This window comes from Pelophylax lessonae (genome assembly GCF_965119305.1).
Source record: "Pelophylax lessonae genome assembly, chromosome: 3".
Classification (NCBI taxonomy): domain Eukaryota; kingdom Metazoa; phylum Chordata; class Amphibia; order Anura; family Ranidae; genus Pelophylax; species Pelophylax lessonae.
Genome location: NC_138770.1, coordinates 200616715 through 200637323, shown reverse-complemented (window position 1 = coordinate 200637323; position 20609 = coordinate 200616715). Strand labels below are relative to the sequence as shown.

Genomic DNA, 20609 nt, shown 5'->3' with positions numbered 1-20609 from the left:
ACAAATCTTCCTCTGCCTGAAGGTGTGCCCTCACCCGTACATGGGGTATGGGGACGTCTTCGCTTCTGTGGACCTCTGTCATTTAAGACAAATGGGTCCATGAGTTGATCTAATCTTGTTACAAGATCGAGTTTCGAGCCTTGCCCCCGGGAAGGTTCTTTCCTTCCAACCTGCGTCTGTCCCCGGATCGGCTACAGAGCCTTCTCTGGGCGGTACAGGATTTTCTTTCACAAGGGGTCATTGTACCAGTTCCAGAGTCGGAACGTTTTCAGGGTTCTATTCAAACCTATTTACTGTTCCCAGGACTTCAAGGCTCTGTCTGAACCGCTGTGTGCGGGTTCAGAAATTCAGAATGGAGTCCATTCGCACCGTAGTGGCTTCACTTCATCAAGAGGATTTTCTGGCCTCTATCGATAACAAGAACGCTTACCTTCATATCCCAATCTATGTCGGGCATCCGCGTTTTCTTTGCTTTGCCATGGGCGAGGAGCACTATCAATTCATGGCGTTACCCTTTGGCCTCGCTTCAGCTCCTCAGGTGTTCACAAATGTGTTGGCCCTGATGCTAGCCTTGCTCAGACAGAGGGGGATTGTGGTACTGGGGTACCTGGACGATCTCCTTCTGCGAGCAGAGTCTCAGTCTGCCCTACAAGACGATTTGGATATCACTGTGCAAACTTTACAAGAGTTTGGCTGGACGCTGAATTTTCAGAAATCAGCTCTGACTCCATCCAACAAATTGGATTACCTGGGTCTGACTTTGGATTCACCCTCGGCTGAGGCAAAGCTGCAAAAATTGCAGCATGTGATTCGGCTCCTGTTGTCCGACAGCTGGTCATCTCTCAAGACTTGCATGCAAGTGCTGGGTTTGATGGTCTCCACTTTCGAGGCGGTTCCATTTGCTCAGATCCACAACAGACCTCTGCAAAGGGAGAGTCTGGCCAAATGGGACAAGAATCCTAGGTCGATGGACAATCTGATCTGGTTGAACCGGAGTATGAGGGGGCGCTTTGCTGTGGTGGCTCCGCTCCCCAGCACTTCAGCAAGGGAAATCTTTTCTTCCACTGTACTGGACGGTGGTCTCCACTGACGCCAGCTTGTCCGGATGGGGAGGTGTCTTGGGCATGGAATCGGCCCAGGGAGTTTGGTCTCGGGAGGAGTCCAGTCTGCCGATCATCATCCTCGAAATTCGGGCGATCAGGTGTAGCAGGATTCCCATCCATTTTGCTGGGTATGGGTCCGCCAGGGTTACCGCTAACAGCACATTTAAGCATGTTTTCCAAGTGTGAGCACGGAGACAAGGAACAGTCCAGGATCTTTATTTTTTTTTTATATTAATTGTGAACTTGGATGGGAGAAGGGATTAGTGGGATACTCCTCTGGCTCAACTATGCACAATTTTAGTGGAACAACTGAAAAACACCTATTAGCCCTGACTTGACGCTGGCTGGATGCCAGTCAACGCTGGATGATGCTGGGTAACGCTGACTTGCTGTCTGTTAACGCTGAACTGACTTCTGACACTCTCGTGGCACAAAGTCCTAGTTAAAGCTTCCTTTACTCCTCTTCACTGCGGTAGCTACTTATAAGACGGTTGCATTGCTTAACACTTCAGGGCCCGCATCGGCACCCTCTTTCACACACTAATCTTCAGGGCTTAAGCACTGGCACCCCCTTTACTGGTTAGCTGGCTCCTGGATCCCTCCGACCCTCTGGAGTGGTCCCCTATCCTAGGCAGACCCCTGAGCAGTTTACAGTACTCACTACACTGCTTTCCTGGAAACTTCTGCCCCAGCAGCTCCACTCGGTCCTCAGCACATTGGATCCCTCTCTGCAGCTCAGCTCAACTTTCTGTCCTTCAGGCCGACCGCCAAGGACACCTTCACTACCGCTGACAGGAGAAGAGACAGCCATTATCTCCTCCTGGGACTCTGCTTCCTGCCAAAGAGGCCCTGTCATGTGCCCCCCTCATACTTCTACCCCATCCCAGGATGCATTGCGGCAGATTCAGAAAGAGGCCCTTGAGGCCAAAGAAGTGGCTGGCATTCTAAGGTGGGCAGAATGATTTGTTCCAGCCCTCTCTGCTGTGGTATCTTCACCTGGAAGTGTTTCAACAACTGTGTCTACAGTTGGGGACCACCGATGTGGACCTGTGTTGCTCTCATTTTAACCGGAAAGTTCTGAGATTTGTGGCAAGGTCTCTGGATCCTCTGGCCGACGCTCTGGTGGCCTCCTGAGGTCAGTATTGCCTGATTTACGATTTTCCTCCACTACAACTTCTGCCGAGACTGCTGCGCAGGATCGAGGTGGAATGGATTCCAGTCATTCTGGTGCCTCTGGACTGGCCTCGCCGGTCTTGGTACGCAGGCCTAGTAAGGCTGGTAGCCAACGCTCCTTGGAGACTATCCTCTCAGGGAAGATGTCTTTTCTCAAGGACCGATCTTCCATCCTGCTTTTATGGTCACTGGCTTTAACGGCATGGCTATTAAAAGCCAGGTGTTAAAGGACAGTTGGCTGTCAGATTTGGTGATTCCTACGCTGTTGAAAGCTAGAACATCGACTTCAAGGAAGATCTATGATCGAGTTTTGAGGGTGTACTGGATTTTTGTCTTACCGTAAAATCCTTTTTTCTCTGGTGTTCTTTGACGGACACACCATGCCTCTGTCCAGTTGGGTTATGTATTCTTCTGACACTGCTTGTTACAAAACTGAAGTCCTATAGCAGGAAGTGGGAGTATACCCCCTAGGACTGTCCTATGGGCGTAGTCAAATTTGCTTTAGCCTAGTCCTACTCCTATAAAGAGCAGCATAACCCAAGGGTCAAAGAAGATATGGAGCTGTGTCCATCAATGAACATCAGAGAAAAGGATTTTACGGTAAGACAAAAATCTATTTTTTTTCAGATGGGGCTCCTGTGACCCGGTTAAGTTTCCTGTGTCCTGGTTGAGGGCTCTTTTGTTTAACCTTGGGGTATTTTCCCCACCCCTCATTTTTCTTTTGGCACTGCTTTTGGACGTCCCAGTAATTGTGAATTATGGAGCGCTGTGTCCATTGATGAACGAAAGAGAAAATGGGATTTTTGTACTTAACGTAAAATCCATTTCTCTGAGTTAGACGGACACAGCACCCACCCCTCTATGGAGTTCTGATACTTCCAATACTGCTTGCTACTAAACTGATTACCTAGAGCAGAGAGGGGGTTATATACCAGCTGAGGATGGCCCATGGGTGTAGCCAGGTGTTTTTTGTTCTGCCTACTCCTAGACCCCGAGAAGACAATATAACCTAGTAGTTATGATTTATGGAACGCTGTGTCCGTCGAACTCAGAGAAATGGATTTTACATTAAGTACAAAAATCCCATTTTCTGAGGCAGTCAGAAGGTCAAATGTCTGTCATTTGTTGGCCTTTAGTCTAGCCTGACCCAACACTGTCTGCTGTCTTCTATATGTGTAGTGTGTGTGAAGAAAGGCAATAAACACGTAAAAAAGCAGTGCTCCAAATAGTGCAACAAAATATAACCTTCAATTGTACATAAAAAGTGAAAAAGTATCCGTGTGCAAAATAGAACTCAATCTTAGTAATGCAACACAAAAAAATCAAGTGTAAAACAATCCAGTAAAGGAATGATCTGTGCAAGCTGTGAGTACTCAGGCCAATCCTCTGAAGACGTCTTATTTATGAAATGCATCAGAGGTGGCCTACCAGTGCTGCTCTTCTGTTATACAAAACAAATGCCTTTTATGTTTTGTATGAAGGTAGTTGTAGCCATATTTTAAAATAAATCCTTTTATATAATGATGGGCTTCACTTGGAGAGTTTTTTCCTTTATTTTTTAAATCATTGCAAGTTTCCCCTATACGATCTGTGATCCATATGACGCTTACCCTCCTGGATAAACTTGCCGCTGCCTGTTTGACCATTATAATTTATGTTCCTGGACATCTGGGAAGAAGTCTGAGTGTGAGGGTTTTGCTGGTGATGGATCCTTTTACTTTCACCTTTCAAGGCTCATTCCTTTTACTGGATTGTTTTGCACTTATGGACTGTTGATTTTTTTTGGTGTTGCATTATTAAGATTGAGTTCTATTTTGCACATGGACACTTTTTTACTTTTTATGTACAACTGAATGTTCTATGTTTCACTATTTGGAGCGCTACTTTTTTTCCCTTTATAATTTACTAACTGGTATCACAGTTTGATAAGTGGCTGCTATTTTTGCTTATTTACACCGAGCATGGATTTTACATACTTTTACAATAAACAGGTAAAAACAACTGTCAGAATGCTTTCCTTTGATGCCACTGGGGCTTTTGAAAGCAACAAGGCCTATATTTGGAGGGTTTTGGGTGAGTTTAGCTTGGAGTATAATTTCAAGATATGGGTACAATTTTTTTTTTTTATGAAACCCTAAATTAGTACATTTGGGTCCTTCTCCGGTCTTGCCATAAACTGGAAAAAATCCACCCTGCTTTCAGGTCATCCAGCTATACCCAACATATTAGAAAAATATAAAGTAATTTCAAATAACTGTGAATTTATATGAAATCTGTCCCCTGGATAATATCTGGAGCTCAGTCTTACGCCGTTACGCCACAACTCGTATATGTTCTAGTAACTTCTCCATCTGGATTGCAGGCAAGTGGTTCTGAAAGATTGACTTAGATTGACTCCCTTTTCAGTGATCCTATTTAGTGGAAGGGCCAATCCAGTATCCAACTTGAAACTTTACAGCTTCCTCAAGCTGTGGGCATTTTGGCCATCCCACAGAGTTATCACTTTTCCTCCCAATTGCAACATTTATTAGGCTAAGCATATTATGAGCTAGAGACCTGGATATATACTGCAAAATGTACGATCTACACCAGCGTTTCCCAACCTTTTTGGCACCGGGGACCGGTTCCATGGCAGCCAATTTTCCCAGGGAGTGGTGGGTAGATGGGTTGGGGGGGGGGGATATTCACAGAGTCTACCCTCAGCCCCCCTTTACACCACAACACTTTACAGCACAGTTCCACCTTTTATATCGGTCTCCACAGTCCCACTTTACATCACAGTTCTCTTTTAAAGCAGTCCCACAGTGTCCTCAGTTCCTCTTCACATCCCAGCCCCCCTTTACAGTGCAGTCCACTTTACATTTAATGCACAGATTCAGCTATCCTGTAGAGTAAAACGGGAGAAAGGCTTGGGTGCACTGTCTGACCCACAGACATTTATCATTGTGTCCTTATCACCATCTCAAAACATACCCAGCTGTTTATATTACTCAGAACATATGGCCGCTCGCAATTGCTCAGTTAATATGGCAGACCTAATCCCAGCTGTACAAGAAGTGGGCTGTCTTCTGGAGACTTCTAACACATGTTGTGGAGGTGCCCAAATATTTTCCACTATTGGAATGATGTATTCGCTATCGTCAATAGTTTTTTTTTTTTTTTTTGTTTTGTTTTTTTACACCTTATCCTAATTTGTGCTTAACCTGGGCTAATGGATTGGAAGGAGATTCCTCCTGATGGACAGACACCTATACATTAATATTTCTAGTTTATAAACTAACTCCTAATCTCTCATCGTTTGACAATTGCCCATTGGATATCTGAGTATTGGAGTCTTTTCCCACTTCGCTCTTCTTTCATGAGTATTGTTAATAGCTGAATTGTATGATTTGATTTTATTCCCTATGGCATCTTAAAAAAAAATGCATCAAAAAACTTTCAAACTACTTGATTAAAAAAAAAAGCAACTGTGAGACTTAAGGTCTGATTTCCAGACACTCCATCTAAACAGTAAAAGTAAGGAAAGTTACATAGGAGGGAAATAAAAATCCTTCATAGTTATGTCTGCACACTTATACTCTTTACAGAATGAATATTCAGATTCCTTCATAAGCCCAATTGGGAAGGGTTCTCTTTTAAAACAAATTATACTCACCTAGGTGGATGCAGCATTGTTCCCCCACTGCCTCTAAGTCTTCAGTGAGCAGAGAGCTGATGACTCTGTCATTGCTCTCTGCTCTGCCCCTCCAGCATCCACTGGTGCGCTGGGCTTTGAAGGTGTAGGGGTAGCTGGCTCAGTCTCCCAGCGGCTTGCTGGGAGGCTGAGCCAGCTGCCAGTCCAGGCATCTGGTAAATCCAGACTGTAAAGTCTGGAACTTTGTAGAGCCTGGACTGACTTAGTGATCTCAGCCAACAGTGGACTTAAGCCCACTGTGTACAGGTGTGCAGAACATAGTTTACTCTTTTTTGATTTCTAGAGCTTTGGGCCTACTTCTTCTTTAATGCATAACATTATAATCTTTCTCATTTATATTGATCTTCAGCTCACATATGGCATCATAGTTTTGCTAGGAGGTTATATTATGGCTTAAAGTGGTTGTAAACCCCTAGTCATTAGATTTGAAATAAACACATATATCTGTTATGTTTACTTGTCTCTCTCCAAATCTCTAAGTGTAGTTTCTCTCTCTGGTCTGTTCCTCTGTTATCAGCATGTGTCACTTCTGAGATAACCTTTGTGATGGGAGGGAGATGAGAACACAGCTTGTCTATTCAGAATACAGCTCTGTATGTTCCTTCCTCCCTCTGCCTATGTAGAGGGGTGGGAAGTCCCTTTCCTCCATTCAGCTCTCACACAGTGTACAAGAATTGTAACTGCAGCTCTCCATCCCCTCCTCTGTACTCCTCACAGATACAGAAGGATTTTATCACAATTGTGTTTATTTTGAAGGGTTGTAGACCAGAGAATACTATAGATAAACAAGTAAAACTTATGTAGGAGGATTTGTTTCATCTCTGTGCGTCATCTGAGGCTATTCACTTCACTGGGTATAGAAGAGGGGTTACAACCACTTTAAACATTTTAATAAAAGTAAGTTAAATGTCTCGGAAGTTTTTTTTTTTTATTATTTTGTTACCATTGTATATTGTCGTCCTTTCTACGAACTGTGCCTATTTCATACCCATGTTTTCATGTAGGGTCCCTATCAGGATGCTCTTGAGTTCCTTCTCCCTAGCCGGGATATGTGCAAGAGGTTCTGGAAAATCTGTGTTGAGTATCACAGCTTCTTCCGTCTCCAGGATCAACCTAAGCCAAAATCCAAGCCAGTTATTTTAAGCCGGGGTTCCTCTTTTCGCTACAGGTATATGAAAATAATGTTTAAAAGTGATCACCAGTGTTCATATTATGCTTGGTTTTTACCGGGTTTTCTTTAGGTGTGTTACACTGGTTAAAATGAGGATGGTAGATATCCTCCTGAGCCTAATGTCAGCACTTAATACCATTCTTTGTGTTGCTTCTTTAGCTAGCAGACATAAGTGGCACATGAACCTTCTCACTGAGAATAAGAAAGGATTGACTATTGCACAAGGATTTTCCCACTAGGCTACCCATAAGTCCTGATCATTGCCATGTTGATTGGAGTGTGGGGCTTGACTGTGCTTTCTTACTAATCGCATTCATACCTGGCATTCCTTTGACACAGCCATGACATGTAGAGAAGCTGATTTGTTTATGAACAGTGTTATTAGGTACTGAAACTTTTTTACTTCTTTGTGATATGGGTACAGGGAGAAAGTTAATGCCAGTGGCAATAAGCTACCCAACTTCTCAGCAGAAATGACTGCATGTTTTGAATATTCCTGCATATGAGACGATAACTGCTGGGCTCTCATAGAGCTGCGTAGACTCAAAAGGGGAGATGCAACCTGCCCCATTCTGGGCTGAACAGAGACATCCCTCTATGATGTCTTTTAATGTTCGCTGAAGGAAAGGCATAGATGGTGTTAGCTCAGCTCTGATGATTTCTTTGATATTTTATTTATTTTTAAGTGGTCGAACACAGAGGCAACTGATGGACTATGTACGAGACACCAGCATCAAGAGGCCACCGTATGAAAGGTCAGTACACAGCCCTGATGTGTATGTTATGGATTAGTGCTCCTGTGATTTTCAGCTGTGATTTTTCTTTTATATCATTCTTTGTTAATTTTACCTGCTAGTCTCCAGACTAAAATATGACCTTACTTTTGTAAGGTTAGAAAAATGCATATGGCAGAGAGGAGGCTCTTTTATAATTTAAAGCGGAGTTCCACCCATTTTAATAAGTTTAGATGTACGTAATCCCCTTTAAAATTGCTTTTACCAATGTAAACTATTTATTTATTTTTTTTGCGCGGAAACTCCTTATTTTCTTCTTTATTCATCCGCACTTCTGGGTCTGGCCGCCTATAGGCGATTATGTCACTCGGCGATTCGCAAGGGCTCCTGGGATGGCGGCGTCATCCGAGCATACCTTGTGAATTGCCTAGTGACGAAATCTTGCATTATTACATCGGCACCAGCTGTACTCAGGGATGTATTGCTTTGCAATGAAGCCCGCGTTGTCCCCGCTGGCGGCCGCATCCATTTCGCTCATCTTCCTTCCGGGTCTGCAGACTTTGGCTGTATTACTGGCCGGAGCTGCGTGACCTCACTCCCGCGGGTACCGCCGGTCATGGCATGAGTGGTCGTTTCTCCACAGCGCATTCCCTGATGACGTCATCGGCTACATGCAATGTAAATATCTCCTAAACGGTGCAAGTTTACAGTACTTATAGGCTTACCTATAGGTAGAAGTTTTAAAGGTGGGTTTACAACCGCTTTTAGCGCTATCCAGCTCCTGCACAGAAAATCATTGTAAAAGAAGACTCAGAAATATGGGCCAGCTGAACATTGTTACTACTCAGCTGTTTCCTGAGTGAATGCAGGGATTTTCCAATGTTTTGCTAAAGTGGAATACCCTTGAAAAGATCTAACCTGAAATGACAGTTTGAGTTGTTTTAGTGGCTAGTGGCAAAGCATAACTATTTGCATTTTCTTTACTAACTGAATGTAAGTCCATTCAAAAAGGATATTTTGTTTTGTGTGGCCATCATTAACCTGAATCCTCTAAAGGTTATTGAATGTTTTGGTGACTTCAGTGATCAGATTTCCAAGCAGTAGTTTGCGTCTCCCAGAAGTCTTAATGACGATGTTACTCTCTGGGCTATGGTTTTTCCCCATAGTTTATTCTACGTTGTGAAGGGGCGAATGCATAGTCATTTGGCATGTAATGGCTAAGGCAGGAAGGCAGCACTGAGGATTCTAATGGTGATATCCTCCCAGAAGTCCATGATGCCAGTGATAACTTATATCAATTTTGTACCAGTTTTGGAAGAGAAAAGGACTACATAGAATCAAATGGTCCACGGAAAAGTTTTTGATCTTTTCCTAATTTTAAGCAACCATATTATAAAAACTGGGTTGTAACTATCAGAAATGCCCTTTGACATTTTAGCAAATAATTGCTATGTATAAGTAGTCTGCATGCAAGATACAAGGCAGCACATTTTTCAGCAGCCTTACAAAACGGAAATATTTGTTTTAGGTAGAGTTGCCCTTTTTATTGGGCATAACCTGCCCTTATTAAAGAAAATAGCTTTGTTTAATGGGTTTCAACACCAAGCTGATGGTTTAAATTAGTGATCGACCAATATCGGATTTTCGCTGCCGATACCGATATTTTGGCATTTGAATATCGGTATCGGCCGATATTTTCATACATTTAAAAAGGTTTTATTTTTTTTATTTTTACAGGTACTGTTGAGGAGGGATCTGGGGGTCTAAAAGGTCCCCAAACCCCTCCTCTGCACTTAAAAGCATTCAAAACAGCCAAGTTTGGCTGTTTTGAATGCTGTCATGTTTTTTAATCTGGTGCAGAATACCCAGAAATTATGTCATGACATAACTTCCGGGTTTTTACATGGAGACCCCGATCAGAGCCGAATGCGGCTTTGATCGGGTCTTCGGCGGTGTCCTGCCGAGGACAATGGCCGTGAGGGCTTGTTGCCCGAAACCAGGCACTCGGCTCTGATCAGAACTCCGCCTCCGACTCTAGCCGTCTGCAATCCAGCTCCACCCAGCTCCGCCTCACCAGCTGAACTGAATTCCGCCCCTCCAGCCTTCTGCACTCCTTCTCCTCCCATGCTCCCTCTGCTCCGTGTAATCTACGGTATGTTTATGAAAGACTACAGTACTTTAGTTGAGTGCCTGGGGAAACTGGTCTGGGTCTCCCGGTGGGACGGGAGACCCGGGCAAGCCGTGGGAGGGGGGGGGGGACATCCCCTCCCACTCCTTGTAATGACAGTCGGAGCGGCTTCTCAGCCGCATCGGTTGTCATTAAATGACAGCCGACCGTCTGCTATGGATGCCGGTACTGGGGTGATGCCTCTAGCTGCAGGCATCACTCCGGTACAAGCACTTTCCTGAAATATCGGCAATATTGGTAACCTCCGGGGCCAATGCCGATATATCGGGGAAAGTGCATATCGGCCCCTGATATATCGGCTTTGCCGATAATTGATCGATCCCTAGTTTAAATTGCTTACTAGGATTTCCCTTATAACCACATCAGAATAATCTGTGTGATTACATTCTTGATGTAAACTTGTAGTGGTATAAGATTATTTTACAAGTTGGGGCTAGTATAGACGAATACCCAGAAGCTAGGCAAATGGCCCCTACAGAATAGAATCAAGGGTAAGAGTGCATGGTATGGAATTACTCACATGTCTGTAGTCAGTAGTACTTATCTCTCATGTTGAGTCTCTTCAACATTGCTTGTATGCATAGTACCTGCTTGTGTGTTAACCATTGGGCTTTGGTGTCAGTGGGATCCTCCTGACTGCATTACTCTCTGTCCTGCAGGAGACACAGCAAAAACAGAGTGTCCCCTTGCACTGTGACTCCTGACTCTCCAAAGCAGGTGCGTGTAGATTAACAGCACTGGGTGCCTCATGCTTTGCTGTCTCTTTTGCTTGCTTTTTCCGTGGTAACTTAGATCCCCAAGCTTTTTTCGCTTGCTTTGCTGCTTACTGGCTAATATTTGCTACATTTCCTTACAGAACCTTTCATCTGTTACTCCTCCATCATTAGCTTTTTTTTTTTGCTTACTGTATTGCTTGGGCCTAGGTCAGCACAACATGGGGGTGGGGGGTCTAGACTGCTTTTGATATTAACAGTGCTTTGTGTCTTCCTTTACACTGAAGTTAAATTTTGAACAATGTTATTGGCCCCACCAGCTGTCTTCTGTGAACTACAAAATGCCACCTCTCTATGTAACGGAAATAAAGAGAGAGGGTGGTTTTTATAATCCAATTTAGGAGGGCAGTCTAGGGTGGCAATGCTGTTAGTGAGTGCTGTCACCCTATTATAAGAATTGTGTTACTGGCAGGATCACATGATGATGATAAAAGAAAAAAAATTGCCTGCAAAAGGAAAACAAATACAGACACCACATCTAAAGACTAGTAAGCTGCAATATATTATATTTTTGTTGTTGGGTTTAGATACACTTGAAAATCTGCCTAATGTCAGAAAACAACCAGATGTCTGAGATAAGTCATACATTAAGCTCCTGTGGGGTGACATCTGCAGCCCTGGAGAAAGGGACGGGTGGTTGGTGAAACAAAATTTCAAGCAGCCATTTTGAGTGCTCCTAATAAATGTATTTGACCTTTGTTTAAATCCCCCTCCCCATTCCTCCCCCAGCGTATCACCTTACCTCTGTTCTACTACAAAAAGGACAGTTGGAGACAGTGCATGTTGTTCCTACCTTGATATACTATTTGCATCATGTATTACAAGCAACAGGTATATTTTTATGTACTTCTTTGACATGTACAAGCAAGCACTACTGTGATTCGCTCATGCACATGTAGGTACAATTATTTTATTTGGCTAGATTGAAGACTTGGTTCTTTAGGACCTGTTTCACCAGTAGGTACATCTACTACTTGGCAAAATTAGGTGGCCGAATCGTTCTACAGCAATACACAACAGAAACCATTCTAAGGAGGCAGCATACAGACTGTGGAACCTGAAATTACTGTAGGTTTCCTTCATCTTTTCAAAATTTTACATGCTGCATGAATGCGAATTGGTCTAGCCACGCGTGATTATATAACAAAAGAGAGAACAACCCATATTCTCTCGTAGGGCATAATTACCAAGATAGCTGTGAAGAATTCTCCTACTATGCTTTTTAAATGGCCACCATGGGCCTTATCTACACTACTTAATATAGCAGCTAGTGCAGATGTAATTGGGGGGGGGGGGGGGGATTTGACTGCTGAAATCTCTCCTTTAAACATGTGGTAATAACTATGCATCTGAATTCTGATATATATATATATATATATATTTTTTTTTGTTTATTAATGTTTCTCAGTTTCGCATGATGATTCATCTTCAAGCCTTCCTTATTTTTTTAAATATTTGTCGCTATCCCTTTGCATTTTCCCTTTTTATTATACATTTCTGCATTTGCAAATTTCATGCTACTTTCTGCTTGTGATAAGTTGTTCTTCAATAGTTTAAATAAGTGAAGATCAACTTGAACATAGGTAATCTTGTTCTTTGACATGTTTATCCTTTCAATCTGTTTGTGCTTCCAGATCATCACTTTCACTGAGAGTTTGAAGACTCCTCCATTGCCTTCACCTCTTACCCTGCCCCCTCAACCTGTATCCAACTCTCCAACCTCCTTCCCACAGAAAAGCATTACCAGAGTTGAAAATATTCCAGCTTCTCCATGGAAAGAAGAATCCACCAGAATACCAGAGACCACAGGACCTCCAGTTCATTCACCATTACAAGGTCTTTCACCCCACCCTATCCCTTCCTTACACAGTAGACAGGATACCATAGAAAGCCTGGAATCAGAAAATGCTCACCAGGTTGAGGATGTCAGGTTGTGGGTATCAGGTGTTTCTGATTCTCTTCTGCTTACTGAAGAGTTTATAGATGATGATCCAGCTGATATCTCCTTCAGTGGAGGAGCAGAGGTGTATAATTATGTGGGAAGAATGGCGGCATCTGACCATTTGGATATTCCACCAGAGGAGTATTATCTGGATGATGTGGATATAAGAGATTTCAATGGTAATACAAGGCCAACAGATGCTAGTGAGTTATTTGAGGTGAAGGCTCAGGCTAGTCTTATGCAGAGTCTTCTTAGCCCATCAGAAAATGGCTCACTTCTCAACCATCGCTCAGAAAGTAGCTCTCTGCACCATCATCATTCTGAAAGCAGTTCCCTCACCAACCTTAATGGTATTCCAAGCTTTTCGCGTTCTGAAAACCACTCCACTGCCAGCTCAATGATCAACTTTCCAGCCTGTTCTGTGCGGTCAGAATCCAGCTCTGCTCTCCAGTTTGGAGATATACTGGACCAGCTTGAACAGCTTAGCTACCCCCCAACAACTACAGAAGACTCCAGCAGTTCAGATGGTGATTCTTGGGACTCTGAGGAAGAGACCCCACTTGACATGAACTTCTTTTTCAGCAACCCACTGATCCAGTATGCCAGTTTTAACCAAGTTGGGATGCAGGATAAAAAGGGACCACCAGACATCTGATTTCTCATATTGCAGTGTGTTAACTAGATCAAGTGATCAGATTGAATGCAAAGCAGCCTTAGCTACAAATGTTTTGTTGTAGTGATTGGTTTACACTTTAAATTTAAAATTTTAAGGTTGCAACAAGTAGGAGTCAAATGTGATCTGTTGACTCCATTGGTTGTACGGGAAGTTAAGCACAGTAAAAATTGTGATTATCTTCATATCTACACAATAATTGTATTGTACATATTGTATTCTCTTCCAGATGGATGGCCGCTTTCAGATAGCCATACCTAGATTTTTCTTTGTAAATAGCCACAGAGATTTGGCATTTTCTATTTTCCTTTAGAACACTGAATATATTTTAAAGAGAATGGCACGATTATGTTTTTTGCCACTTATGGCGCATTGATTTGTTTTGATTTTGCAGGTAGTGCAGTACTATCTCGCGCTCGCTGTGTGTTGCTTCATCATTACTAATCCTCTGCGTTTCATTTAACTTTCTCTCTTGCATTGTCCTCGCACTATGCGACCATTTTAACTGTCACTGCTTGGAACTCTAATACTTTCACTAGTCTTTTCATATAGCTTCTTGGAAGTCTAATTTCTCCACCAGTCTGTTCAGATCACTGTGTATAAGTCTGAAATATTCACTAGTGTCTTCAGATCGCTGCATGGAAGTCTGATGTTTTCACTAGTCTTTTCATATTGCCACTTTGAAGTCTAGTACCTTCGCTAGTTTTTTCATATTGTTGCTTGGAAGTCTAATACCTTCACTGGTCTTTTGATATTGCCGCTTGGAACTATTAAAGGCCCATTCAAATAGCAGCTTTATTGGAACACAGCCACTGGCCAGTGTATGGTGTCAAGGCATCGGTGTGGATGTGCGTAAACTGCTCAATACACAAGATTTTTTTTTTTTTTCTTTTTTGCACACTTTATTAAAATGTTGTTTCATTAAGTTGGTAATCAAAAAACAAAAACGTAATATATTTCAGATTTTTTGTTTTTTTGTTTTTTTTTCACCTTTGGACAGCAGCATTGTCAATCTGGGGAGAGGGTAGATTTGAATGCACTAGCAGATTTAGATGGACTTGGCTAACAAATTAAAGCTGAACTCTAGCTAACATGATTTAAGCAGTTACAGCAAGTTTCTTTTTTCCTTTTAGGATAAAAGGTTTACAAAAAGAAATATAAGCTGACCATTGTAAGCACCCTCTGACAGTGATAGATGGTTTGTTTTCATCATCTAACTGATCTTGTGGACAGCTTGGTATATTAAAAGAAGTTGAAAAATAACAGGTTTGCTGGTTGGATCACTAGGTGAAACCAATGGAAAACAACAAAAAAAGGAAACTAATACAGTCATCACATCTAAGAATTAATAAGCTGCAATACATTTTTAGTTTTAGGTAATAATGCCGCTAAAAGTTCTGTATAAGTATCTATTAGATTACAGTATGACAGTGCGTTACACCATGCTGTGCTGAAAAAAAGTACTGCATGCTGTGCTTTTTTTTCCAGTGCACAGCACCCAACACAGTCCCAACACACCTGGTATTAACAGACCCTAATATCGTTCCATGTTTTTGCTTGGAATTCTAGGTTTCATGCACACTTGGCATTTGCCCAGCTCTTCTGAACTCCTTTGCTCCTGGAAGGTAAAAAGCAGCTTAAAAAACGAGCCTAAAGCTGCGTTTAGGCATATTAAGCGTTTGGTTGTTCATGCAATGGGCCAGAATATTACAGGAGTTTAGGCTTGTCAAGCATTTTTTTTCTGCTCAAATTTTCCGGGTTGTGATGCATTTTTTTTTTTTTTTTTCAGTCTGTAAATGCCTATGTGTGCAGGGCCATGTAGGTTAACATGAAGGGGCGTTTTAGAGGCTGCAAAAAAAAAAAAAGTCAAACTTCCCCTAAAGGCTGCAAATTTTTTTATGCCCAGTGTGCATGAACTCTTATACACTCACTAATCTTTTCATGTTGCTACTTGGAACTCTTTCACTCTATGCTTGAGGAACTTTTCTCTGGAAGGATTCTGTATTGAAATTCCCAAGTGCATCGTTGGTGTCACGCTTGAGCTAGCTCAACTATTTGTCTGGGGGGTTTTCTGAGTAGTATCATGCAGACCCTGCTTTTGGGTATTTTTTTTTAGTAGCGGTTTCCCAGCAATCTACATTCTTGATTTCTTCTTTTAAATTTTTAAATCTTTTTACTGATATTAATTATTCACTTTGTGCATGTAAATTTGATCTCTCTTTGACAGATGTTACTAACTTATTCTGCTGCTAGAATGTTCTGATATGTGGTCACCTTGATTTTAGGAGTGCACTACATTAACCAGATTTGCTTTTTTTTTTCTTTGGTATAATTTACTGAAGATTTTGTATCTGTGCTTTATTTCTGAAATGAAATGCAGATTGCCAACAGCTGCTTTTTCTGGCTTTTCTCAAGTATCCAATGTTGCAGTGAATAGGCAAATCCACTAGCAGTCTCACTGCACTTGCATGCTGCTTTTATCTCTAATACCTGAATCGCATGCTTACAGTGTATACAACAACAGTAACCGAGATGGTAACACTACTCTGTTCAAATGTATGATCTGTAATAATGGCACTTGTCTACTGTGAGCTTCTCATGGAAGGTCCTTCATCATCTATCAATGTTGACTGTTTTTTTTCAAAAAGTACTGTTGACTGTGAGTGAGAATGTTCCCAATATAATGCCAGTTTAGCACAATTAACAAAGCTAAATAAAGGATAAAATTCTGTTAATTTAAAAGGTCCATGTAGTACTAGGATAAAAACATTTTCCTCCAGAACCCCCCTTTAAACGGCATGTTATTGTCACTGTCTGATTATAAGGTAGGCCTATTTCGGTCTTCAGACACTATGCCCTGTTCTGTGAGAATGTGAACTATTTTTGCAGTATAGAACAAGGGGTATGCACCTGTGCATGTTCTAGTTCTCATACCCCAGTTTTTAAATTAGTCATAAAGTTGAAGTCAATTTAACTGATGCATACTGGCGCTTCTAAATTTGGCCTGGGCATCTAAGCTTAAAAAAAGGGTTTAAAATGGAGGTCATTCATATTTTATGATAGTGAGGAACAGAATTTTTACAAGGACCCTTTGTAATAAAAAGCAGATGCATTAAAGAATGCTAATGGAGTAATTTTTAAAATATTTATGTTTTGCTCTTATTAGAGCCTAATTATATTTAGCTGGCCTTTTTATCTCTGCTTGGCTTAGCTCCGTCTAAAAAACGTCACTAGTGCATCAGTACAAGGTACTGTAGCTTTTTACAGGCAGTCAGGATTTTTTTTTTTACTAACCTGAGTTGCAGCCAATAGACCTGAGTAGGGTTTCTGCACTTTGCGTTCTATGTTGTAAGAAGAGAGTAATGTCTAAACCCGGGTACACATGGATCGAAAGTTGGGCGGATGTGTACCTTTCTCTGTTCTAACAACCAGCTTTTGTCAAATGGTCATGCTGGAAAATCTGCATTCAATCAGCGCTTGCAGCCAATGGGAAGGAGGAGGGGAGATCTCCACTGTTAGAAGACAGTGGCACAGTGGGAGAGATCCCTGTATCACACGTTGATATGGTGGTCTGTCATTTTTATTTTTTCGTTGAATCAAAATAAAACCTGTGTGTGTGTATATACCCAGCTTTAGTGCCGCTGTAGTGGTATGCAAGCCGCGATGAAGTCGCGTAGGCATATCGGATTTAAAGTGGCGGCAGTGTGAACCCCCCGCTAAAGGATATAAATCCACATTGTGTTCACCAATTGCTTTTGCATTTGGTGACATCACCACAGTGCTGTACCTGCTACAGGCTGCCCTTTACAGGTTGTTTTCAGAAAATTGTAGTACAAGAACAGCCACTCTGCACCAGAGGACAGGGCAACGTTTCACAATGGACTGCAGATCTGGGAAAAATAGCACAAAGTAAACCAGGATTCAAGTAAGAATATATGTTTGTCTCATATTTAGACCATATTTTCTTATCCTGGGATTCATGTTTAAAGTACATTTGTTGAAGTAAAAATAATGACCTTGTATAAATGTGCAGGTCAAGTGTCCCAGCACTTTGCTGGTTGCATGCTTGTTTTGGCTTTGTGATTCCCTAAGTAGTAAAGCAAGGGTAAGGATGTCAGTCAAGTCAAGTTAGCAATAACAGGCTCCTTGTTTTATTCCTCAACAATTTTCTTTAACTCTCTAGCATAGCCCAACCAACCTAAGGGTCCATGCACACTATCTTAAAAATGGCTGCTTCTACAGGAGTTGTGTTCTGCCTGTAGAAGCAGCTCAGTGTTATCCTATGTGTCCATGCACGTTAGGAGGAATACAGGCATTTTTTTAAGCTCAATGATTAGAAGCAGGAAAAAACCCTTCTGGTTTGCGTTTCTAATTGGAGCTTTATGGCAGAAAAAACTCTCCTAAACTTGTCTTTATGAGCATTTTTTTTTTTTCTCTGCCAAGAGAACAGGCTTTTTTTTATGCCCATCGTGCATGGAGCATAAGTATAGCACTGTGTGTGAACACTAAAGTGTATAAATTATGTAGCTGGCTAGGTGTTGGGAATAAGATTTCTATAGTGCTCCTTTTATAATCATTATGAGTGTGGTTTACTTAATAGAATTATGTAAATATGCTACACTATAGAGAAGCTGAGATGATACGGTTGACTATTATCAGGTACGATTTGCTCGCCAGGGGGGATTTACTGTGTCTGTTTTTATCTTCGAATTGTGCCTTGATAACCCTTAAACATTTCTGTACAGTTATGTAACTAGCAGACTGTACTCTACCTTATTAAGATGTCTGTACATTAATTGGTGCCAATGTACCTGCAGGAAAGGGAGTGTCTACGATTTGTCAATCTATTTGTATCTTTAATATGTTTAATATCATATGTATCGGTAATAAAGTTAGGAGTGCTGGAGCTCTCCTCTTTTACATGTTTCTCTAGTTGTCAGTCTGGTTGTCTCTTGTATTCAACACCATAAATGTAGTCCAGTTTTATTTATTTATTTTACATGTAAAAATTTTGGTCAATATCTAAAAGAGCAATACAGGTCATTTTTTATTTACCGTTTATATCACCAAATAATACCTATTGGTAATCAAAGATACATAGACATTTGCTCTACCATTTCTGCATCTTCTGCATCTGTTCATACTGGTATTTTTTTTATATAGATGGAAACAAATCATAGCTTACAATGCTTCCTTGGTTCTTAAGCAGACCATAGATGGATCGAAATGTGGCTGTTCAGCAGGGACCGGACAAACTTTGATCCATCCTTGGCCATTCTCTTTTGAGAGGAGTCGATCTACTGATTGACTCCTCTTGAACAGGAATGTTGGGAAATTTGTGTTCAATCAGTGAGGGCAGCCAGTCAGCTGCAGTGCTTGATCAGTGGTTTTTGACAGCAGAGGTGTGTTCCCCCCCCCCCCCCTCGTCAGAATACAATACCGCAGCCGGACGGATTCCTTCATCCACCTCAAATGTGTGGGGTAAATGCGTTTAGTTTTGGCCGGTTGACTGATCAGAAAAAAAGATCAATGTATGGCCATCTTTAGCTTTGAATAGAGTGGAGAAGCATCAGCAACACGTTCACCTTTTATTGCTTTCTGTGTCTATCTTGGGGAGATATTCCCTCTTGAAGTAAGGGGACGTCTCACCATTTGGAACCAGGACAACACTGAAAACTTAGTATGATAAAATGAAGAAGGCGCTGGTGTCGATGAATAAGTGTTTCTTAGATAAGTATATAACAATATATTGTAGGGGATGACTCAATGTGCATTCAATAGAGCTATTAGTACTAGTGTGGACCAATTTGTACCTGAGCCACTAATTCTGAAGTTTGAATATGTGCCCTGTGAGTATGATAAATTCACATCTGGATGTATTCTGCCAGGTGAGCCAAGACTATATGGAATAACCTGCTCTATGCATCCTTCTGTTTAAAGTTGGGAAGTGTAAAACAGACTTTAATAACCCTATAGTCGGCAAAAAAGGTGATTGTGGAGGTTTAATGGATAATGATGATCCCAAGCTCATAGCATACTTCCTGTACTGGAATCGGAGAAAACTACCAACTATTATTTTAGTGCATCCCTACATGAACACGTGTTAAAGTGACTGTAAAGTCTAGTTTTAAAAAAAAAAGAAATAAAAAAAAATAAAGAACGTATTCTACATTCCTACTCTGTGCAGTTGATTTTGCACAGAGCAGCCCTGATCCTCCTCTTCTCGGGTTCCTGCTCCTGGCCCCTCCCACCTATCGAGTGCCCCCACAGCAATCATATTGCTATGGGAGCACCCGAGCCGAGCTGCAGCTCCGTATGTCCGTTCGGCACTGCCCCCTCTCTCTCCTGATTGACTACTTGACTTTGATAGCCTTGGAGGCCAATGGTGCTGCGGCTGTATCTCAGCCAATCAGGAGGGAGAGTCCCAGGACGTCCGTGGACATTGCTGGACAGAGAGGGGGCACAGGTAAGTATTAGGGGTGCTGGGGAGGCTGCTACACACAAAATGCTATTTATCCTAATGCATAGATTGCATTAAGATAAACAAAACCTTCCTGGCTTTACAACTCCTTTAAGTAGCTGTGGGGAGTGAATAGGGATACTATATGGTATCGCCTAAATGACCGCTTTGTGGCTGTCATCCATATTCAAGGTGCTGTTGCCCTGCAGTAGTCTCAAAGCTTTTCGATGCCTACACAAGGGAGGCTTTTACAGGTAAATAACTTGTCTAAAATATGTTATATGCAAATACTGTATAATCTTATGGGAAGATTGTTGTTGAACTGAATAGTCTGATGACATGGTCTCTTTAATAAATACCTTGGATATTTTTCTTTAAAATTAGAATGTCGCACTGTACACACTGGGTTGTGTGTAGTCTGGCCCTTTTTTACCTTTTACTCCATTGTAATGTTTTTTAATTAAGATTTTCTCTTGTTCTTGATACTCTTGATATACTCTTGAAAAAAAACTTTTTGTGGCCTTAGCGAAGGAGAAGATCTTGTTAAATACAAGGTGATCTATATATTTAGTATGCTTTGCTTTATATAATTTTGATATTTCAAAGCTACAGTTTGTCCATTGTTCATTAGAGTTCTTTCTCTGTACTGTTTCTATCTGGCTTGTCTACTTTAGCTCTTTTATGATGATAATTAGGAT

The 20609-nt window shown here is 41.6% G+C and overlaps 1 protein-coding gene across 2 annotated transcripts in view; it reads left to right on the top strand.

Annotated features, from left to right (window-relative positions):
• The window catches only part of FARP2 (FERM, ARH/RhoGEF and pleckstrin domain protein 2), a 217130-nt gene that overhangs the window by 96884 nt on the left and 99637 nt on the right, over window positions 1-20609 (top strand). For both annotated transcript variants that reach the window (XR_014225029.1, XM_082250070.1), the window contains exons 9-12: window positions 6975-7138; window positions 7828-7896; window positions 10723-10780; window positions 12471-12672. Coding sequence is in view for 1 of the 2 variants with exons in the window: in XM_082250070.1 (XP_082106196.1) it covers window positions 6975-7138; window positions 7828-7896; window positions 10723-10780; window positions 12471-12672 (493 nt within the window). In the remaining variant the exon portion in view is untranslated. The remainder of the gene's footprint in view (window positions 1-6974; window positions 7139-7827; window positions 7897-10722; window positions 10781-12470; window positions 12673-20609) is intronic.